The 24,879-nt window shown below is 44.3% G+C and overlaps 1 protein-coding gene across 1 annotated transcript in view; it reads left to right on the forward strand.

Annotated features, from left to right (window-relative positions):
* THEMIS (thymocyte selection associated) overlaps nucleotides 1-24,879 on the forward strand; it is a 157,191-nt gene that overhangs the window by 105,670 nt on the left and 26,642 nt on the right. The window contains exon 5 of the mRNA XM_077486925.1: nucleotides 7,940-8,054. Coding sequence (XP_077343051.1) covers nucleotides 7,940-8,054 — 115 coding nt within the window. The remainder of the gene's footprint in view (nucleotides 1-7,939; nucleotides 8,055-24,879) is intronic.

The raw sequence follows: 24,879 nt of genomic DNA on the forward strand, positions 1-24,879 counted from the left end.
TTTTTTACCTTAACCACTTACAGACCGGAAGGATTTACCCACTTCCTGACAAGGCCATTTTTTGTGATATAGCACTGCGCTGTTTTAACTGACAATTGCATGGTCATGCGACGATGTACACAAATAGAGCTTTCTTTTGGTAATATTTGATCACCTCTGCCGTTTTCTATTTTTTGTGCTATAAATAAAAAAAGATCAACAGCTTTGAAAAAAAATAAGCAGTTTAGGACAATATGTATTCTTCTACATATTTTTGGTAAAAAATGCAATAAGCATATATAGATTGGTTTGCGCAAAAGTTATAGCATCTACAAAATAGGGGATAGATTTTTATATATATATATATATATATATATATATATGTGTAAATGCTGCACTATTTAAGTACTGTGAACAAAATTAATGAATAAAAATGTAAGATATTAAAAAATGTATATATTGAAAAATATATATTGACAATAGTGATAACAAGTACAAACAAATGGTACAGAAAGTGTGGCTCTGTGCCACCCCCCACTCCATCACAGAATTTGATTGACAGCATCAGGAGCCAGTGGCTCCTGGTGCTATCAATCTGCCCTGTGAGGTGAAAGCTGCTGGTCTTAAGCACAGTACTAAATTAAGAATGGACTGCAGTAAGTATGAAAGGAGGCTGGACGATGGGGGAGGGGATCTGCACACAGAAGATTTTTTTTTACCTTAATGCATAAAATACAGTGCAGTTTTTTCTTTTAACATACAATGCATTAACTACTTGCCGACCAGCTGTCGCAGTTTTTCTGTGGCAGGTTGGCACGGCTGCGTGAATTGCCATCATTGTATGTTGGCTACTTAAGAAGCTATAGGGAGCGACGTGCTATCCGCCAGCCACCCACTATTGCTCCTCGGAGAGCCAGAACGGGGTTCTGTCAATGTAAACAGACAGATTCCCATTCTGACAGGGGAGTGGAGAGATCTTCTGTTCCTAGTGATCAGGAACAGTGATCTCTCTCCTCCTCCAGTCATAACACCTCCCTATGGAACAATTAACCCCTTGATCGCCCCCTGGTGTTAACCCCTTCCTTGCCAGTGACATTTATACAGTGGCTATTTTTTAGCTCTGATCGCTGTATAAATGTCATTGGTCCAAAAAAAAGGGTCAAAAGTGTCTGATCTGTCCGCTGCAATTTTGCAGTCCCACTAAAAATCCCAGATCGCTGCCATTACTAGTAAAAAAAAAAAAAAAAGATAATAAAAATGTCATAAATCTATCAATATAAGGAATCTTTGCGAGCTACCACTCGTAGAAAAAACTTAAACTCCTATTTGGACAGCTGCTAGCATTAATCACGTCCCATAAGTTTGTGCCTAGACAGTATATGTATATATGTAAATGCTGTGCTAAGTACTGTGAACAATATGAATGAATAAAAAGAAAAATGTAAGATATTAAAACATTTATATATAGAAAAATGTGTATATATATATATATATATATATATATATATATATATATATATATATATATATAAAAGAATATATATTGACAATAGTGAGATAAAGTACTGAAGTGCAAACAAATGGTCTACTGATGTTGCATTGATTTATGAGATTCATTATCAGTGCAATATATTCACACACTATAGCACTTTATTTCACCAGTGTGACTTTATTTATGCACTTATACGTTCGGTTGTTATATATATATATATATATATATATATATATATATATATATATATATATATATATATATTTTATGTTTTAAATGTACTTTATGATGTAATCATGTTATTTTGATTCACGAGATTCATTGTATCAGTATACCATTTGTTTGCACTTTAGTACTTTATCTCACTATTATCAATATAATAGGATTTTTATAACAGCTTACCTGTAAAATCCTTTTCTTGGAGTACATCAAGGGACACAAAGCCATAGAAGTTGCCTTTAATTGATGGACACTGGCACACACTAAGACAGGAAGTTCACTCCCTATATAACCCCTCCCATTACTGGGAGTACCTCAGTTTTTGTAGCAAAGCAATATACGTGTATCAAAAGAGGGGAGGGACCTCTGTGTCCTGTGATGTACTCCAAGAAAAGGATACAAATCCTATTTTCTGTATCGTACATCACAGGACACAGAGCTATAGTAGTTACTATGTGGGATGTCCCAGAGCAATGCTATCTGAGGGGAGGGAGACACAAACAAAAGTAGGGTGCAATCAGACCTGAGGACCTATACTGCTACCTGCTGCACACTGCACCCAAAGGCGATATCCTTATGCCTTCTCGCGCCCACCTGATAGAATCTGATGAATGTATGGACCGAATACAGTTGCGGCCTTGCAGATTTGAGCCATGGAGGCCTGGAGATGCACTGGCCATGAAGCATTAACAGCCCTGGTGGAGTGCGCTTTGATTTGAAAAGGTGGAACTTTCCTCTTCAAACGATAAACTTGAATAATTACTTGCCGAATCCACTTAGCAATAGTAGATTTCAACGCTGCCTGTTCTTTTCTAGGACCTTCAGGCAACATAAACAAAACATCCAATTTCCGGACCTGAGTAGTCACCACCAAATAGATTTTGACTCCTCTCACAACATCCAGAGAATGTAGTGACTTTTCTTCCGTAGAACAGGGTTCTGGAAAAAATGAAGGCAGAACAATATCCTGGTTTAGATAAAAACCCAAAACCACCTTCGGTAAAAAAAGCAAGGATGAGGACACAATACTACTCTATCCTTGTGAATGATTAAATATGTATCTTACAAGAAAGAGCCGCCAATTCTGATACCCTTCTTGCAGAGGAAATGGCTATCAGAAAAACTAGCTTCCTTGTCAAAAGGACGAAGGGAATAAGTCGTATCGGCTCAAAAGGCTGTTTCTGTAATGCTGACAGAACTAAATTCAAGTCCCCAGGGTTCAGGGATGCTGTAACTGGTGATTAACCCCTGTATAAAGCTTTGAACCAAAGAATGCAAAGCAAGCGGACGTTGAAACAATACCGATAAGGCCGAGACCTGGCCCTTGATAGTACTCAAGGCCAGCTTCATCTCTAACTCCATTTGCAGAAAAGCAAAGATTCTACCTGTGATATACTTTTTGGGATGCTAACCCCTGGATCTACACCAGGAAACTTATGCTTTCCAGATTCTATAATCAATGACTCTGGAAGCTGGCATTAATCAAGGTAGATATCACTGAGCCTGAAAGCCTGCGATTCTTCAGAATGTGGGTTTCAATAGCCAAACCATTAAATTTAGCATTTATAAGGCAGGATGGAACACTAGTCCCTGCGATAGCAGGTCTGGACGTGGTGGTAGAGACCCTGGGGGCCCTACTGCCATCTTTACTATTTCTGCATACCAAGGTCTTCTGGGCCACGCTGGGGCTACCAGAAGCACTGATTTATTTTCCTGCTTGATCATGCGAAGAAGCCATGGTAGCAGGGAATGCATAAATCACTGATCCCACGGGGTCACCAATGCATCTGTCCCACATGCAAGTGGATCCCTTGTTCTTGACACAAAGTTGTTGATCAAGTTGTTGAACCTGGACGCAAACAGATCTACATCTGGAATCCCCTATCTTGGGCATATAGCCAGGAATGTCGGGGTGAAGAGACCATTCCCCTGGGAACAACTGCTGGCAACTTAAGTAGTTTACCTGCAAGTTCTCTACCCCTGGAATGAAGATTGCCGCTATGCACGGCACATGCTTTTCTGCCCAGGATGGGATCTGGATTACCTCTCCCTGGGCTGCATGACTTCTGGTGCCCCCTTGGTGATTGATATAAGCCACTGCTGTGGCATTTGTCAGATTGGACCCTGACAGCACAATCCTGCAACCCGAATGTCCAGGCCTTTAGGGGCTAGGTTCGCTGCCCAAATCTCTAGAATGTTGATGGGTAAGGTCCTCTCGGTTCTGGACCATTTCCCTTGGACAGTCATCTCTTCCAGAACTGCTCCCCAACCCGAAAGGCTGGCATCTGTTACCACTTTCCAGGTAGCTGGTAAGAAGGATCTCCCTTTCCGCAGATTCTCGGGTATCAACCACCAACTGAGGCTCTGAAGCACTACTGGCGATATATAGCATTGGAAAATCTAGTGCCTGGACTTTCTTATTCCAGGCAAACAGGATACTGTTTTGCAGCAGTCTCTAATGAAACTGAGCATAGGAAACCACTTTCAAATGAAGCCACCATCTTTTCCAACAGCCTCATACAAAGGTGAATAGAAGGACCGTTCTTCATCCTGACTACCTGAACCAGCTCTTTTATGGCGCTGATTTTTGCCTGGGGTAAAACCCTCTTCTGGGTTGTATCTATAACTAGACCCAAGTACTCTAGTCTACTTACTGGTTTTAAAGAAGAATTCTCTAGGTTGAGGACCCAACCTAGGTATTCCAGCTAGTTGACTGTAGTGACCAAGCTTTGTTCTAAGCAGGCTACGACCGGTCTATTAAGAACAGGTCGTCTAGGTAAGCTATAATCGTTATACCCCGGGCCCTTAATCTGGCCAGAGGAGGGCAAACAGGACCTCTGTAAACACTCGAGGTGCAGTAGCTAGACCGAAAGGAAGAGCTACAAATAGGGATGAGCTCGATGTTTGACTCGAACACTGGCTGTTCGCCTGTTCGGTGAATCCAGAACTTTGTGGGCCGTTCACGTCATATTCGTGTGGCGCTCACGGCCCACAATGCACTGCGCCACCGCAGTGCATTGCTGGCTCATGATTGGCCAAGCATGCACCGTGACCCCACATGCTTGGCCAATCACAGCGCCGGCAGTGAGGAGAGCCATAATGCCTGTGGCCAGGATGCCTGTGGCCAATTATAGCTCAGGGGGGTTTAGTACACGCCCCACACTATATAAGGCCGCCAGCGCGGCGGCCTTGTGTAGTGTGTTGGCAGGCAGGGAAAGTGTCTTTTTGCTCGGAAACCTAGCGATGTTACAGTGGGTGTTGTGTGCCTCCTGCACAGTATACACCTGACGCTACCCCTTATTACTGGTGTTGTTCTGTTTCTGTAATATCGGCATCTGCAGGAGTTAGAGTGGGTGTTGTGTGCCTCCTGCACAGTATACACCTGAAGATACCCCTTATTGCTAGTGTTGTTCTGTTTCTGTAACACAGGCATCTGCAGCATTTACAGTGGGTGTAGTGTGCCTCCTGCACAGTATACACCTGAAGCCCTCGGGCTTTCACAATGGAGCTGTGCACTGGCACAGCATCAGAAAAAGTCCTGCCAGCAGCTTCTTTGGAGCAGTGGACTTATCGTACCTCCACCGCTGCTCCCACACGGCAAACGCCTCTCCCACTGCGTTTTTCGGGCAGATTTAACCCCTTTTCGGCTGCTAACAGGAGGTTATAACCACCCCGCTAGCGGCCAAATAGCGCCGCTAAAACGACGGTAAAGAGGTGCTAAAAATAGAACCGCTTTACTGCTGATGCCCTAGGCGGCTCGGTGTGAAAAGGGTCTAACTATAACATGTTTGTTATTTTAAAAAAATAATAGGGTTTACAATCATTTTAAGCTGGCTGTACACTAATAGATGTTAAGCCTAATTAAATTAAATCCGATTCCTACCCCCTCTTTATATAGGGTGGATAGGAAAATGCTGAGGTTTTTATATTTTGATAGGCAGCACTGGCAGCTGTCAGAATATAGTAGGCACTGCCAAACAGTGACTTGAGCTGATTAGCTGCAGACACTGTTCAGATGAGAATCCACCCTACTGCTTTGATTTTCAGATTGCAGAATGTTGAAAGGAAGTGTGTCAACAAGCCCAACCTCTGCTTGAATTTTGGCTGGTATATCAGAAAATCCATCAGTGTATGGGCAGCTTTAGTGACTCCCACTTCTGCATTTTACAGTGTATGCAAACACTGATTTGGGTAAGTAGGAGTATTACAAAGCAAATGGCCTTTTAAAAGATTTTCAAGAAAATCAATTTGTGTCCTCAGGTTCAAGGTCCAAGGTTTTGCAAAGTACAGGATTTGTAATTGCAGGAGTTGTATTTTGTTCGTTACCACAAACTGGGGAAATGTAGTGCACTGAGGATTGATCATAAAGTACTATCAATTAACTATACATGCCACTGCAAAGAATAATTCAGAGAAAATGCTCAAGAACTGTTAGTTATTATTATTATTCATGATTTATATAGCGCCAACAGTACTCAAAGTTTACAATGTAGAGGTGGAACGGCACAATTATAGTACAGTTCAATACAAAAGGCACATGTGGGCCCTGCTCGTAGAGCTTACATTCTAAAGGGAGGGGGTAGTGGTGCTAAAGGTAATAGATGCAGGGAATGGCTCGGGTACAGTTGTTAGGTGGGTGTGGGGTACCTGAATAAGTGAGTTTTCAGGGATGTCCTAAAGGTGGACAGGTTAGGGGCAGAACGGATATACTGGGGCAGGGAATTACAGAGAAGGGAGAGGCTCTGGAGAAGTCCTGAAGGCGAGCATGAGAGGAGATAATAAGGGAGCTAGAGAGCAGGAGGTCCTGGGAGGAGCGGAGGGGGCAATTTAGGCGATATCTGCAGATGAGGTTGATGATGTAGCTGGGGGCGATGTTGTGGATGACCTTGTATGTTGTAGTTAGCATTTTGAATTGTATACGGTGGGGTAGGGAAAGCCAGTGAAGGGATTGGCAAAGAGGGGCAGCAGTCACAGATCAATTAGTGAGGTGTATTAGTCTAGCAGCAGCATTCATATTACACTGAAGGGGGGATAGCCTGCACAAGGGTAGGCCATTAAGGAGAGAGTTGCAGTAGTCATTAGTCAAGGCTGGAAATAATAAAGGAGTGAATAAGTTGCTTTGTGGTGTCATTAGTCAGGAAGGGTTGAATTCTGGAGATGTTGCGGAGGTTAAGGCGGCTGAATTTAGCCTTTGATTGGATGTGGTGGCCAAAGGAGAGGTCAGAGTCCAGGATTACACCCAGTTGGCACACAGTGGTAGTAAAGCCTAACCTGGTAAAATGCATATGGTCCCCTAACACACTGCTTTAATGTAATCCCAGGCTGAAAGAATTTCATTCTCTACATCAACTATTTGAAGGATTTATGCGATGTTTTGGGGTTGTTTTCCTTTGACAGACTGAAACACAAATTTCAGCTCCCAAATTCTTTCTGTTTCAGGTTCCTGCAGCTCCGTCACGCCTTCAACTCACAATTTAAATCGGTTCAGCTCCGGGTGGAGCTTGACGATCTCAAAACTCTGCTAAATTATCCTAATCTCTCTAAGCCACTATCTCAAATATACCGGGCACTGCTGCCATCCATTCAGGTTGGAGTGGATGGGCTGTGGAACCTGTGGCAGGCGGAGGTGCAGGAGCTGGACAGTGAAGACTGGGAAGACATATGGGACTACCCATTACAACCACTAGTCGCAACTGGGGACAAGTTAATACAATTCAAAATCCTGCACAGAATATACTATACACCCCAACGCCTCCATCGCATATACCCAAACTCATCGGGTACTTGCTGGAACAGGAGGAGGTTTTTTAAGTAAAGTATAGCTAGCTAATATTAGAAACCATATTTGAGTTTCTACCTTTGTCTGATCAGTTACAATTTTAGAATTGTGTAATAGTAAATTATATTATTTGGGTCTTTATAAAATGTATATTTTGTGGATTTTTTTTTTAATTGTGCTGTAATGGTATTGGAGTAGCTTTCATGCAGGATAAAAGGTTATTGGCAAAAGTCAAAGATTATCTCAAGGCTCAACAATCAACTTTTTGAAGGCACCAAGGTTATGTTTTTTTTCTCATGACATAAGTACTGTACTCCATTCATCTTAGAGCTGTTACAAACAGCTTTATTCCTTATGCAAATGGAATGGAAAATTTCTGTAAATAAATTTTGTTCCATGCATTTTATAGAGTATACTCTGCACCTTTGTTTCGAATCACATGGGTTATAGCTTTCATATTTGCTCTTTAGGTCCTTCTGAAAGATGATGATTCTAAAGAGGTAGCACACTTACATGACAACAACCATGGGGAGAGTTTGCCACCAAGGAGCCATAAAGCTACAGCCAAGCAAAACAAAGAAAGAGGTGAGCTTATTTCCAACAGTTATCTCCGTATTTACACATTTCCTAATGATGCATTTTCTCTTTTTCCTCTATTTTATACTGAAAAAAGAAGTAACAGTAAAACATCCTTAATCACTGAAAATATACATAGATAAAAGTTGTCAAGGTTGATAACTGATCCTCACACCAAACTGTCTGGAGATTCAGTACAAAAGAGTTAAATAGATATTTTACAGATTACTGCCTCTCATTAAAACACTTAAACTCTCATACCTCTTTGTTGAAACAACTTAGTGGACTTGTTTTCCCCCACAATATTTCTGTGCACATACTGTACGAATGCCTCTAGGTCATCATTGACAATCTGTGACACTAGGATGAAGTTGGAATCTGATGTGCACTGACCTATAATAATGTAGGAATACAAAGGAGAGCGAGGTGGTCTATATGAGTACAGCATACACCTATTGGGGGAAAAGTGAAAAATCTCTTTAGGGTCTTAGTCAAAAATGGGGCTAAATTATCTATAAAATGGAGCTTGCTGAATGCTTCCAATCTCAGTCATTCAGTCAACACTTCTTAAGGGGGAATGAACTGTCAGAATCTGGATCACCTGCTGGTGGCACTGTGGCTCCCTGGGAGAAGGGTTTTAATTCCAGTGTCCATCAGCGGGTGTCTCCCAGCAACCAGCAGACCCCAGTAATTTGTTTCTGCCTGATGCTGGATGCTGGTTGCTGGGAGAGTTTTTAGGTGAGCCCCCCCCCCTGCTGAACCATACTAGGCCACTTGCCCTCAACATGGGGAGACTGCTTTGGGGCCCCCCCAAATCACCTTGTCGCCATGTTGATGGGGACAAGGGCCTTTTCCCCCCAACCCTTGCTCAGTGGTTGTGGGGGTCTGAGGACGGGGGCTTATCGGAATCTGGAAACCCTCTTTAACAAGGGGGCCCCCAGATCTCAGCCCCCCCATGTGAATGGGTATGGGGTACATTGTACTCCTACCCATTCACCAAAAAAGTGTCAAAAAAGTAAAGACAGGAGACAATTTTTAACAATTTCTTTATTTAAAAAAAAAAAGTGTCCCGCGATGTCCATCCATCTTTAAAGCGGAGCTCCACCCTAAAGTGGAGCTTCCGCTCATTGGAACCCTCCCCCCTCCGGCGCCACAATTGGCACCTTTCAGGGGGGAGGGGGGTGCAGGTACCTGTACAGTACAGGTATCTGCACCCACTTCCGGCATAGATATCCGCAGAATCTACAGATATTTACGCCCCTTTCCGCAGGTCCCCCGCTGTCTGCTGGGAAACACACGGCGGGGACCATCCTTATTGCACAGAGCGACTCGCGTATGCACAGTAGGGAACTGGGAAATGAAGCCGCAAAGCTCCACTTCCTGATTCCCATACCCAAGATGGTGGCGGCAGCACCCGAGAGACGATCGAGAGATCGGCTTTGGGTGCCGACATCGCGGGCGCACTGGGCGGGTAAGTGTCCTTATTTTAAAAGTCAGCAGCTGCGGTATTTGTAGCTGCTGGCTTTTTAAAAAAAAAAAAAAACGGCGGAACTCCCACTTTAACCACTTAAGCCCCGGACCATTTTGCAGGCCAAAGACCAGAGCACTTTTTGCGTTTTGGCACTGCATCAATTTAACTAACAATTGCACGTTCATGCAATGTGGCTCCCAAACAAAATTGTGGTCCTTTTTTCCCACAAATAGAGCTTTCTTTTAGTGGTATTTGATCAATGCTGTGGTTTTTATTTTTTGCGCTATAAACAAAAAAGAGCGACAATTTTGAAAAAAACTTATTCTTTTTTTTACATTTTGCTATAATAAATATCCCCCAAAAATATATAAAAAAACGTTTTTTTGCCTCAGTTTAGGCCGATATGTATTCTTCTACATATTCTTGATAAAAAACATTGCAATAAGCGTTTATTGATTGGTTTGCACAAAAATTATAGCGTTTACAAAATAGGGCATTTTTATTAATATTTTTTTTTTTACTAGTAATGGTGGCGATCAGTGATTTTTATCATAACTGCGACATTATGGTCGGACCCATCGGACATTTTTGGGACCATTGTCATTTATACAGCAATCGGTGCCATACAAATGCACTGATTCATGTGTAAATGACACTGGCAGTGAAGGGGTTAACCACTAGGTGGCAGTGTAGGGGTTAAGTGAGCCCTGGGGTGTGTTTCTAACTGTGGGGGGGGGGGGCGTGACTGTGTATAATATGTACCTCATCTCTGCTCTGATCAGAGGGAGCAGAGATCAGTGACACTGTCACTAGGCAGAATGGGGAGATGCTTGTTTACATTAGCATCTCCCCGTTCTTCCTCCCCATGAGATGATCACGGGTATCCCCGCGGTGATTGAGTCAACGGGTCCCGCGATCGGACTCATGGAAGTCCCGCTGGTGGCGAGCACATGATGGCACGGCGCCAAATTTAAAGGGAAGTACAGTGGTGTGAAAAAGTGTTTGCCCCCTTCCTCATTTCCTGTTCCTTTGCATGTTTGTCACACGTAAGTGTTTCGGAACATCAAACCAATTTAAACAATAGTCAAGGACAACACAAGTAAACACAAAATGCAATTTGTAAATGAAGGTGTTTATTATTAAAGGTGAAAAAAAATCCAAACCATCATGGCCCTGTGTGAAAAAGTGATTGCCCCCCTTGTTAAAACATACTATAACTGTGGTTGTCCACACCTGAGTTCAATTTCTCTAGCCACACCCAGGCCTGATTATTGCCACACCTGTTCACAATCAAGGCATCACTTAAATAGGAGCTGCTTGACACAGTAAGGTCCACCAGAAGATCCTTAAAAGCTACACATCATGCCGAGACCCAAAGAAATTCAGGAACAATTGAGAAAGAAAGTAATTGAGATCTATCAGTCTGGAAAGGGTTATAAAGCCATTTCCAAAGCTTTGGGAATCCAGCGAACCACAGTGAGAGCCATTATCCACAAATGGCGAAGACATGGAACAGTGGTGAACCTTCCCAGGAGTGGCCGGCCGCCCAAAATTACCCCAAGAGCGCAGCGACGACTCATCCAAGAGGTCACAAAAGACCCCACAACAACGTCCAAGGAACTGCAGGCCTCACTTGCCTCAGTTAAGGTCAGCGTTCATGCCTCCACCATCAGGAAAAGACTGGGCAAAAATGGCCTGCATGGCAGAGTTCCAAGGAGAAAACCACTGCTGAGCAAAAAGAACATCAAAGCTCGTCTCAATTTCTCCACAACACATCTTGATGATCCCCAAGACTTTTGGGACAACATTCTGTGGACCGATGAGACAAAAGTGGAACTCTTTGGAAGGTGTGTGTCCAAGTATATCTGGCGTAGAAGGAACACTGCATTTCATAAAAAGAACATTATACCAACAGTAAAATATGGTGGTGGTAGTGTGATGGTCTGGGGCTGTTTTGCTGCTTCAGGACCTGGAAGACTTGCCGTGATAAAAGGAACTATGAATTCTGCTGTCTACCAAGAGATCCTGAAGGAGAATGTCCGACCATCTGTTCGTGTACTCAAGCTGAAACGAACTTGGGTTCTGCAGCAGGACAATGATCCTAAACACACCAGCAAGTCCACCACCGAATGGCTGAAGAAAAACAAAATGAAGACTTTGGAGTGGCCTAGCCAAAGTCCTGACCTGAATCCTATTGAGATGTTGTGGTATGACCTTAAAAAGGCCGTTCATGCTCGAAAACCCTCTAATGTAACTGAATTAGGACAATTCTGCAAAGATGAGTGGGCCAAAATTCCTCCAGGACGCTGTAAAAGCCTCATTGCACGTTATCGCAAACGCTTGGTTGCAGTTGTTGCTGCTAAAGGTGGTCCAACCAGTTATTAGGTTTAGGGGGCAATCACTTTTTCACACAGGGCCATGATGGTTTGGATTTTTTTTCACCTTTAATAATAAACACCTTCATTTACAAATTGCATTTTGTGTTTACTTGTGTTGTCCTTGACTATTGTTTAAATTGGTTTGATGTTCCGAAACACTTAAGTGTGACAAACATGCAAAGGAACAGGAAATGAGGAAGGGGGCAAACACTTTTTCACACCACTGTACCTGTACGTTCATTTGCCTGTCTGTGCCATTCTGCCGACATACATCGGCATGCGCCGGTCGCCAAGTGGCTAATTTGCGGCACTTGGACCTGAACAATAGAAGAAAAAAAGCAAGGGTTGTGGGGATGAAGCCATTGGGCAAGGGCAAAGGTTCTGGGGATGAGGCCCTTGTCCCCATCAACATGGGGATAAGGTGCTTTGGGGGGAGCCCAAAGCACCTTCCCCATGTTGAGGGCAAGTGGCCTGGTATGGTTCGGGGGGACTCTCGGTCGGCCTGGCCTGCCATGGCTGCTTGCATAAGGGTCTGGTATGGATTTTGGGGCCCCCATGCCATTTTTTAAAAAAAATCGTCGCAGATTTCCCCTTAACCACTTCAATACTCTGTGTTATATATGCTACACTAAAACAAAAACAATAATACACACTTCCGCCCTCACACCTGTGTATCACCACTGCGCTTACACTAAAAAACAAAACAAAATTTGCTGCCACTCTAAATAAATAAATAAAGAAAATCCTACCAAGCGGTGTAGAATGAGTGGCGCTAAATACTCAGTGAATATGCTAATAATACACAATCTCAACTCAAATGTATCCAATAAAGTATACACATAACATAAATAACATTGATTGTTACCACTTTAAACTATAATAGCAACACCCTGTGAAGTGAATAGTTGCAACAAATTATATGAATGAATAAATAAATAAAGTGTCCAGTTTTTAAACACAAAAAGTCCAATGTTCATTAGATGGTGACCAGTGAATCAATTATAATTCATAAAGACTTCCAAAAAACACTTCTCCACCACACCACTGTGACTGTGACTTCAATCCCCTTATGTACACACACTCACCAGCTGTTTATGCCTCACACTGCCGTGTTTGGCTATAGACGCTTAAACCTTCTTTTCACAGGGATGAAGAGTGACAGATCTTCAGGTGTCAGTCAGAGGCAAATGCACAGCTCCCGATTAATCCTCTTTACACACTCCACATGTAAATGGAAAAAGCACAGTCTCTGATAGTGTAAAACCTTCACACACTTTAATCTCATAAAATTTCACTGTATTGCACTCACATGTGGAATAGCAAAGGCACGCCATAAACAAATTGCACAGCACTCCAAGACCAAAGTAGCTGGATAATGGAGGGCCACGGAAGACTCAGGGCTTAGGAGATAGCAAGGTAGCCACTCGGGGTATGTTGGTCAGCGGTCCGTGTCTACCTCAATGATCGCTCTATAGCCACGCCACCTACATGTTTTGTCATAGAATTTACTTAATCATCATGATGTATTTGCCTCTGACTGACTCCTGAAGATCTGTCACTCTTCATCCCTGTGAAAAGAGGGTTTAAGCATCTATAGCCAAACACGGCAGTGTGAGGTATAAACAGCTGGTGAGTGTGTGCACATAGGGGGATTGAAGTCACAGTCACGGCGGTGTTGTAGAGGAGTGTTTCTGGAAGTCTTTATGAATTATAATTGATTCACTAGTCACCATCTAATGAACTTTGGACTTTTTGTGTTTAAAAACTGGACACTTCATTTATTCATTCATATAATTTGTAGCAACTATTCACTTCACAGGGTGTTGCTATTATAGTTTAAAGTGGTAAAAATCAATGTTATTTATGTTATGTGTATACTTTATTGGATACATTTGAGTTGAGATTGTGTATTATTAGCATATTCACTAAGTATGTAGCGGCCACTCATTCTACACTGCTTGGTAGAATGTTTGCATATATGCTACACTGCCTGTACTGACTGAATATAGAGTCTACACTGAATATCTAGTCTACACTAAATGCAGAATATACATATATATATATATATATTAAATACACTGTCACTAACTAGCTAACCTGACTGCCTAATCTAGCTCAATCTATCTCTGTCCACAGTCGTGCACACTATACACGACCGCTATGTAAGCAGCCTTATATGGTGTGGCCTGGTGTTCCCCTTAATATCCATACCAGACCCAAAGAGCCTCATATGGACTGGGAGGGGAGACTCACACTGATTTATTCATTGCCTTTGGTCAATTATAGTTCTCACGGCAGAGCATGCTGTGATTGGCCAAAGCATGCAGGGCAAGTGCATGCTTTGGCCAATCATCAGACATCAATGCACTGCGATCTTGCAGTGCATTATGGGGTGTTTCACGGTGCTCGAATTTGACACGAACCCCCCGTAATATTCACTGTTCAGCTAACGGGCAAACACCTGATGTTCGACTGGAACATCAAGCTCATCCCCACTAAGCCCCTGTACACACGGTCGGAGATTTCCACAACCAAATCCGTCGGATTCTGCCCGTCGGATTTTGTCCGTCGGATCTTGTCCGAAACTGTTGCATACACACGGTCGGACAAAGTTGGCGAAAAATCCGATCTTTCAGAACGTGATGACGTAATTTCGTTATGATGGGACTACATTCAGGCTAGTAGCCAATAGCTTTGATGTAGGAATTTGATCTGAGCATGCGTGGCACTTGGTCCAATCAAAATGCTCTACAGATGATCGGATTAGGTCCGACCGGCCCAGTTGGTCGGGAAATATTTCCAACATGTTGGAAAATTGGGTCCGACGGAGATTCAGACGGAATCAGTCCGATGCATACCACACACAGTCTGATTATCCGATGACACGGTCCGATAGGACACATTCCGACGGATTCTCCGATCGTGTGTACAATGCTTTATAGGATGAGAACCAGGCAGAACCCACACTGGTGTGTATGATTGGATCCAACACCTACTGTATGTTGGACCAACACCTGCTTGTTATGCCTATATGTTCATACCCACATGATGGTCTCCCATACACCAGACTGTGTAAGTCTAGATACTCAGGAAACCAACTTTAAATAAAAAAATGTTTTATTCTTTATTTATATTTTTGAAGAAATGCACCATTCCATATGGAACTTGGTGTTACATAGTGTGTTAATACAAATGAGGTACTTCAATTATTTCAACCAAATCTAGCTGATTAATTTGAAACGTCTTGTTTTTAGTCCTGATATTTGAGAATAAAGAAAATGGTGTGTTTTGTTTTGTCTTGTTTGACTTGGGCATTAATATACATTGAAGAGAGCTTGCTGGGAAAATACACAAGGTAAAAGATGCGGATGCAAAAAGTTTTACTAAACATAATAATCTTACAATCTTCTGAGCGCTTTGGGTTCTTTATTGAAGATGTACATCTTTATCTTGGTATATTTACTGCAAAATTTACAATAGAGGAAATGTTTAGTCTGAAGTTCTTAATATTGTTGCATAGCTTTAGATAGCAAAATAGTGTTTATCTGAGTGTTTGATGACTAAGAAAAAAAATGTCCAACCTAAAATACCAACTCTCTGCAGTTTAATAATTCATTACATGGGTTCACTTTTTGTGTATATTTTACAACATGTTTGTAGTGCGGAGAAAAGAATATAAATTCAAAATATCTTACATGTGTCATTGCTGATGTAATACTTGTCTATCTTTACAAGGAAAGTATGGAGCATGTGTACATATTTCCTTTTTATGTTGGCTGTGGTCAGAATTAAAAAAATAAAAACTTTAAAAATATATTCTCAACTTTTTTTTATTCTGGTAAATACTGTACAGCAAAAAATGATGTCTCCGATTCAACCAGCAGGTGGAGCTCTAGTCTTCTTTTTACATTTAAAGCATTGCATCACTCTCAGCTGTGCTGATAGAAATCTGTTGTAGACAGAACAGTTTCAGTGAGTCAAATAGAACCTCAAAACAATCTTGTTTAAAAGTTTAGCAATTCTGTGTTTTGTGTTAATTTAGTAAAAATTTCCCCAAATCATTACGGTTTGCTTCAGTGTCACTACAATCACATGATAGTTTTCAGATAAAGGGAGAGTTCATTGTTGGACATCAGTCATACTATATGGATGGACATACATTTCCATTTCGATGGGTGTCATGTAGACACCATCAGCTGTCACCAGAATTATAATGTTTAAAACATCTTCTTTAACCACTACAATACAGGGCACTTTCGCCCCCTTCCTTCCCAGCCCAATTTTCAGCTTTCATCGCTCTAGCGCTTTCAGTGACAATTGCGCGGTCATGCTACACTGTACCCAAATGAAATTTTTATCATTTTGTTCGCACAAATAGAGATTTATTTTGGTGGTCTTTATTCACGACTCTGTTTTTTATTTTTTGCGATATAAGCGCAAAAAAGCGGAAATTTGGGAAAAAAACAATATTTTCTTTTTTCTATTTTAAAAGAAATCCAATAAAATCAAATTTTGTCATAAATTTAAGCCAAAATGTATTCTGCTACATGTTTTTGGTAAAAAAAAATCCGTTAAGTGTATAATAATTGGTTTGTGTGATCACGGACATATGTACGCAAATGATCATGTATATATGTGTGCAGGTGATCACGTACATATGTGTGCACATAATCATTGGGACAAGTGATTTTAGTGGGACATATGTGGGGGACATGTTTTTATTATTATTAGGGACATGTGTTTTTATTTTTTGGGGACTTGTATGTTTTGGGGACATGTGTTATGGGGACATATGTGGGGACTGTGTTTACACTGTGTGGTGTGTTGTGTGTTTACACTAGACTGAAGATCAGTGAGTAAAAAGCTGTAAAAAACAGCTCATACTCACTGATCATCAGCCGGCTGCAGCAATCTGCTCTCCTCTCCTCAGCGATGACTTCTGTGTGAGGAGAGGAGGAGCCGTGATTGGACACGCCCGTCATGTGATCAGGAGGGCCAATCACAGAGCCCTCCTGCCGATCTGAGATGCGCCGTGTCCCGGTGACACGGGCGCATCGGGATCGCGCCGCTGCGCGGGCACGCGCGCGCGCGATCCCGCTCCTCCTGATGGACATTCCTGAACGTCCTATCAGAAGTAGACGGCTCCCACCCGGCCGTATATGTGCATTGGCCGGGTGGGAAGTGGTTAAAATCTGTTTCTCTTTGAGAAGCCAGTGCTTGCAAGATGTTCACATGTGTCTGCCTGCAACCCTCTGTTTGGTCTGGTGCGTCAAAGGGTGTTTATTAATTGGAATTGGGCTTTAATTTAGGGGGTAAGGTTCAGGTTACGGATAACGTTTTGGCGTTGGGCCATGCAAAGGTTTTTGGGTGGGTTTAGGTAAAGGGTGATGTTTAAGACTCAGTTTAGGGCCTATATCTGGGCTAGGGATTGTGACAGACAACCTGGCACCCTGCCTGGGTGCCTTCGCCATACAGTGTCCCCTGCCTTCCAGCCCTTTACCCAAGTGTCATATATAGACATGATATTGAGGTAAAAAACAAAGGAAACACTTTATGGAACCAAAATACAGTTTTTATACACTTCAAAAACAAAGGCAGTCCCCACATGAACAATAAAAACAAATATCACACATTGAGGTAAACACCCCAAAATGGTTAGGTAATGAGGTAAAGTTTACACCAGACTAATCACATCAGGAGGATTAGAAAAGAGACAGAAAAAAATAGGTGACTCAATAAACAACGGGAGAAAGACTTAACAGAAAACACATAACACCTTAATAAACAAATTACACATAACAGCAGGAGACATCAGCATCGGATTTTGAGCTGATTATATTAACATCTGCTTTGAGCCTCTGAGTCTAGGAAAGGGGTGAAGCAGTCAATGCTGTTGGGCACAGAGGCCCCAAATCTGTATCCGGGGTTCCCAGTTCTCAAAGTCTATGTGTTTTGGGGAGACATTGAATCCAAAGTAAAACTACTCCAAAGTTCCCCCAAGCACACACCTCCCATAGAATACAGCCACCTCAAATGCCAAGGTCCATAGTCAGTAGGCAAGACGCTACTCGGCGGTCCTCCCCAAAAGCCCCTTTTGGGTATTGTTTTCATTTGGACTTCTTGTGAGCAGATCAGTATGTAGAATATTACTTTTACTGGTGAACTCAGGGACAGTTAAAAATTAAGTCTTTATTTTTCAATAGAATGGAAGCTTGGAACCTCAGGTCTTGATGCTGTGTGTCCTTACTTAAAAATATACCCTTGCCTCAGTTTCAGATTCCAAATAGGATGGAGACCCCAAATGAAACACATATGGGATTTTACCACTTGCTTACTGAGCACTTAAACCCCCCTCTTGCCCAAACCAATTTTCAGCTTTCATCGCTGTCGCTCTTTGAATGGCAACTGTGCGGTCATGCAACACGGTACCCAAATGAAAGTTTTATAATTTTCTCCCTTCGTCTTTCAGGACAGCACCTGGAGAGAGCGCAGCTCCACCCACTTTCCCAGGAAACACTGCAGATCACTTTAAAAGACCGGACACTTCCACCATGGCCTCAGTTGTAGTGTTTCCTCCGGCCATGGTGGAAGCGCTGCAGGGAACCAAGGGGTGCTGCGCTCTCTCCAGGTGGGGAGGGTTTGAGGCATGCCACTGTTGCGCGGTTGGTACAGACCTGGCCAAGCTTCCTCCCTTCACGCGCGGGGGTCGCTTCGGTGCCCGCTCTCCTTCATACCCAGGGGGGTCAGGCTGTGGAGGTTCCTCCTTCCTTAGACCGGCGGCTGGGTTTGGTACGCGGCCGAGATTCATATCTCGCGCCGTTCGTCAGGCTCATGCCTTCCGGGTCCGGATGGCGAGTGCGTCATTTCCGGCCGGGGGCGGAACTTTCGACGGCGCGACGCGGCTTCCGGTTCCGGCCGCTGGAACGCAGGGAGAGGGGGCCGGTCTCCTCGGCTGACATCACTTCCGGGAGGCGCGGAATTCAAACAGATAAAGCGCCCAGACGCCATTCGATCCTCACTGACGATGGAGGAGGATCAATCGGCGGTGGCAGGAGCAGGAGCCACAATTGTCAGCCAGGCTCAGGTAAGCAGAGACAGCGGTCTCTGTCATTACTGTTAGAGCTTGTTTGTTTTTTCTCCCTTCCTGACTTGGGGAAGCCTGCAGCATTGTTTTCCTAGAAATGTTATGTAGGAATAATGCTTTCAATGTTTGTTTAGTGAGTCTGTGGGGGGATTCACTGGCTGAAGAGCAAATAGAATGTGAAATCAGTTAGAATCTGTTCTATTTGGCAGCATATTTTCCTGTGCTACTTGTGTTTTGTAACTCAGGTTTGGCATCTTTTTTCTTGGTATATTTCAGAAAGCAAAAGAAAAGACCAAGCATGTGTCCCCTCCTAGCAAGAGGAGGTGCCCATCATGTAGAAATGTTCTAAAAGATTCTTGGACTAAGGTGCTATGCAGGTCCTGCATAAGCAACTTAGTCAACGAAGAAGCAGCCTCCAGTACCCCTGCGTCTCAGCAGGGAGAGCTACTAAGTTCTTTCAGGAAAGAATTAACAGACACTTTCGAATCTTTCCGGTCTTATTTAGACAGACGCCCAGCTGCGGGCGGTAGCTCAGCGCCCCGTTCTCACTCATCAGCACCTGCACCCAGGGGGGGCAGTGACTGGGAAGAGGAGGAGGAGGAACACGCTATGTCCTCTGTTTCAGAGGAGGAGGCAGAGGAAGCAAAGGAGGCTTCCGCTTCTTCATCCCGGTATAAGTTATCCTTGGAGGAGGTGGATGACTTACTGAAAAATATCCACACGACTCTAAATATCACAGAGGATAAGGCCCAACTGTCACTACAAGACAAGATGTTTCAGGGTTTGGGCGAGGTGAAACGCAGAGTTTTCCCTGTGCATAAGTTTCTATCCGAAACTGTCAAGAAGGAATGGAGAGACCCTGAGAGGCCTCCTTTCTTTTCTAGGTCTCTCAAACGCAGGTTCCCCTTTGAGGAGGATAGCTCACAGGTGTGGAACAAGAAACCTAAGCTCGACACAGCCTTTTCCCAGGTCTCAAGGAATACGGATCTTGCGTTCGAGGACATGGGTATCCTCAAGGATCCCATGGACAAAAGAGCTGATTCCCTGCTAAGGAAGGCCTGGGACTCAACATTAGCAAACCTCAAGCCAGCAATGGCTTCAACTGTAGTAGCCAGAAATTTAGAGCACTGGCTAGAACAGCTAAAAGATCATATTGAGGCAGGAACACCTAGAAAGGACCTGCTCGATACTTTGCCTGTTCTCTTAAAGGCAGTAGGGTATATGGCGGATGCCTCGGCAGAGTCAATTAAAATGTCAGCCAGATCCTCAGCCCTTATAATCTCAGCCCGTAGGGCCTTATGGGTTAAGACATGGGCAGGAGATACTGCCTCAAAAGCCAAGTTATGTGGTCTTCCGTTCGAGGGCGACTTGGTATTCGGCCCTGACCTCGAAGCCATTCAGGATAGAACGGCTGACAAAAAGAAGGGTTTTCCTCCTAAAAAGAAGGTGATTCCCCAGAGTACAAAGAATTTTCGTGCTTATTCGAAAAACCTCTGAGACCAAAGAGACAGGATATAGGAGGCCCTGGAAGCCTCAGAGGGGAAGGGGCAAGTCGGGAGTGTTATTCCGTCCCCCTACCCCGAACCCAAAAAAACAGTGACAGTCTTCCAGCTGTGGGAGGGAGGTTACAGGCCTTCCTTCCGCAGTGGAAGTCAGTGACGGACAGTCTGTTTATCCTCAGTATAATAGAAAGGGGTTACAGACTGGAATTCGATCACTCCCCTCCCGCACGGTTTTACGTAACCCAGGCTCCTCAGGACTCAGAGAAGTCCGTAGCCATGATCTCTATTCTGGGGGAACTGATGCAGCAAAAAGTGATCATGGATGTTCCCCCCGAGGAGAGGGGATTGGGCTGTTACTCACACATTTTTCTTGTAAAGAAACCATCGGGCAAGTTCAGACTGATCCTGAATCTGAAGATTTTAAACAAATCAATCAAATACAAAAGATTCAGGATGGACACAATCTTCTCGGTAAAGAGTCTTTTGATGCCAAACTGTTTTATGGCGTCCATAGACTTAAGAGATGCATATCTCCATGTGCCCATGGCCATAGCTTCACAGAAGTATCTGAGGTTTGCACTCAGGACGGGAGGCTCGGTGATACATCTCCAGTTCAGAGCTCTCCCGTTCGGTCTATCCTCATCCCCAAGGATATTTACCAAGATCGTAGCAGAGGCCCTAGCCCCCCTCAGGGTAGAAGGTATATCAATCGTTCCATACTTGGACGACCTTCTAATCTTTGCCAATACAAAACAGCTATTGGAGAGGGACCTGGGGAGAACAGTAAGACACTTAGAGGGCCTCGGATGGCTAATAAACAGGGAAAAATCAAGCATGATTGCATCCCAGTCGATAAAATTCCTGGGGTACACCATCGACTCCAGGCAGGAAAGGATTTTTCTACCAGTAGAGAAGATAGAAAAGGTCAAGAGTGCTGTGAAGAGGACCCAGACAAACCTGCCTATCTCTGTCAGGGCAGCCATGTCAGTGTTGGGCCTCCTCACATCATCCATTCCCGCGGTACAGTGGGCACGCTTGCATGCAAGGGAGCTCCAACAGGCAATTCTGACAAATTGGTCCTACGGGGACTCCCTGGAGAAACAATTCAAGATGCCTCCTCAGGTCCAGAGAAAGCTCTGGTGGTGGAGGGATCACTCAAATCTGGACAAAGGTCTACTTTGGTGTTTTCCGGTAGACCTGAGGCTGACTACAGATGCAAGCTCCTGGGGGTGGGGTGCCCACCTAGAAGGGCAGATGGCCCAGGGGAACTGGACAGTCAGGGAGTCCAGGAGGTCCTCCAACTGGAGGGAACTCAGGGCCATTCTGCTCGGGCTATGGGCCTTCAAGAGAGTGGTTCAGGGACTCCATGTCCAGATCCTTTCCGACAACGCCACAGCTGTATCATATATAACAAGGCAGGGGGGCACAAGGAGCAAGGTGCTGCTATCCTTGGCCAGCCAGATTCTGTCATGGGCAGAGGGCAACCTGAGGTCCATATCAGCAGTGCACCTCAAAGGGGACCTGAATGTGGTAGCAGATTTCCTGAGCAGGGAAAAAGTTCGGGAATCTGAATGGAGTCTGAACCACAAAGTTTTTCAAGAGCTGACTGTGAGATGGGGCCTACCTCAGATAGACCTATTTGCATCACGAAGCAACAACAAGGTGAGGGCCTTCTTCTATTTAAACAGACAAGATCAGGCAAGCGGACTCGATGCCCTAGCACACCCGTGGGATTTCCACCTGTGCTACGCTTTTCCCCCCTTTCAATTGATCCCTCTGGTTCTAAAGAAATTGCAGGGGGAATCCACGAGTCTAATCCTAGTGGCCCCCTTCTGGCCCAAAAGGTCATGGTTTGCTACCATACAGAGGATGGCGGTGGGACCCCACTGGGTTCTTCCGCTTCGAAGGGATCTCCTAACCCAGGGACCTCTTCAGCATCCGAACATCGGGCAACTCAATTTGACCGGGTGGTTACTGAGGAGCAAATTTTGAAGAGAAAAGGGTTATCTGATAAGTTAGTCACAACCCTCCTAGGAAATAGAAAAGATACTACTAGGGCAATTTATTTTAAAACATGGAAACGGTTTAACTCCTGGTGCTTATCAAAGGAATTTCCTCCCCAGGAGATTTTTTCAGTTCTTGAATTTCTCCATGAGGGCATGGAACTAGGGTTGGCAGCCAGTACCCTAAAGACACAGGTGGCTGCTTTATCGGTTTTCCTTGAGAGAAGATTATCTCAGGAACAGCTTATTATTAGATTTTTTAAAGCTCTGGCCAGAGCTAGGCCCGTGCCATTTAAGTTCTTCCCTAAATGGGACCTGTCCTTGGTTCTACGGGCATTGACAAAGGAACCTTTTGAACCCCCAGCAGCAGCGACTCTCAGGTTGTGGTCGCTTAAGTTGGTTCTTTTAGTGGCCATTACATCTGCTAGAAGAGTAAGCGAACTACAGGCCTTATCAATAGTGGAGCCTTTCTGTTGCATATTCCCGGACCGGGTTGTTCTTAAAACTGACCCGGGCTTCCTTCCAAAGGTCTCAACAGCCTTCCATAGGACGCAAGAAATAGTTCTACCCACCTTTTGTCCTTCACCTGCAAACGCTACAGAGAAATCTTTCCATACCCTAGATGTTAGAAGGTGTCTATTACACTATCTAGAGATCACAAGTGAGTTTAGGAAGTCAAACTCCCTTTTCATAGCGTTCTCAGGACCTCGGAAGGGCTATAGTGCGTCCAAAAATACTATAGCTAGGTGGCTACGAATGGCTATTAGGGAGACCTATAGTGCATCCGGGGTTGAACCCCCCGCAGGGGTTGTCGCCCATTCTACTCAGGCAGTAGCAACTTCCTGGGCGGAAAGAGCAGGAGCCTCTCCGAATCGAATCTGTAAAGCGGCTACGTGGACAAGCTTCACCACCTTCACACGCCACTACAGGTTGGACCTGCTCTCAGCTTCAGACCAGGCGTTTGGCAGAAAGGTTCTGCAGGCGGTGGTCCCTCCCTAGAGTAAGTACTCTCTTATCATCTCCAGGTGCTGTCCTGAAAGACGAAGGGAGAAAAACCCTAGTTAGACTTACCGGTAACGGTATTTCTACGAGTCTTTCAGGACAGCGCCGATGACCCACCCTATATTGTGTTTGATAAATGTGGTGTTATTGCTATGTTTTCAGCTTATTTAATTTCAGCATGGCGGAGGTACTCTATGAACAACTGAGGCCATGGTGGAAGTGTCCGGTCTTTTAAAGTGATCTGCAGTGTTTCCTGGGAAAGTGGGTGGAGCTGCGCTCTCTCCAGGTGCTGTCCTGAAAGACTCGTAGAAATACCGTTACCGGTAAGTCTAACTAGGGTTTTTTTTCACACAAATAGAGCTTTCTTTTTGTGGTATTTAATCACCACTTGAGTTTTTATTTTTTGCTAAACAAACAAAAAAAGATGGAAAGTTTAGAAAATAAAAAAAACATGTTTCATAGTATGTTATAAAACTTTGCAAACAGGTAATTTTTCTCCTTCATTGATATGCGCTGATGAGGTGGCACTGATAGGATGCACTGGTGGGCACTGATAGGCACAGATAAGGTGGCACCGATGGGGGCAGATAAGGCTGTATAGATGGGCACAGATAAGGCATCACCGATGGCCACTGATAACATGGCACTGATGGGCCTTGATGGGTGGCACTGATAGGTATTACCAGGGGTCAAGTCCTGGGGAAAAAAGTGTGGGAACTCCCACCCAAGATCCACTCCCCCACCAAAAAAAAAATAGGACATCCGAGCACATCAGGGCACGGGGCATATCAGGGCACGGGACACATCAGGGCACATTATGGGGCACATAGCACATCAGGGCACATAGCACATCAGGGCATGGGGCACATCAGGGCACAGGGCACATAGCACATCAAGGCACGGGGCACATTATGGCACATTATGGGGCACATTGGGGCACATTATGTGGCACATTTGGGCACATAGCACATCAGGGCACATTATGGGGCAATAGCACATCAGGGCACATAAGGGCATGGGGCACATCAGGCCACATGGCACATCAGGGCATGGGGGAAACTTTGGCACATTATGGCACATCAGGACACATTATGGGGCACATAGCACATCAGGGCACATAGCACATAAGGGTGCGGGGCACATCAGGCCACATGGCACATCAGGACACAGGGCACATAGCACATCAGGGCATGGGGCACATCAGGGCTCGGGGCACATCAGGGCACATTATGGCACATTATGGGGCACATAGCACATCAGGGCACATAGCACATAAGGGCATGGCGCACATCGGGACATGGGGCACATCAGGCCACATGGCACATCAGGACATGGGGAAACATTGACACATGGGGGCATATTATGGCACATCAGGGCACATTATGGGTCACATA

The sequence above is a fragment of the Lithobates pipiens genome, unplaced genomic scaffold (genome assembly GCF_037356315.1).
Source record: "Lithobates pipiens isolate NorthernLeopardFrog02 unplaced genomic scaffold, aLitPip1_a1.2 Scaffold_18, whole genome shotgun sequence".
Taxonomy (NCBI): Eukaryota; Metazoa; Chordata; class Amphibia; order Anura; family Ranidae; genus Lithobates; species Lithobates pipiens.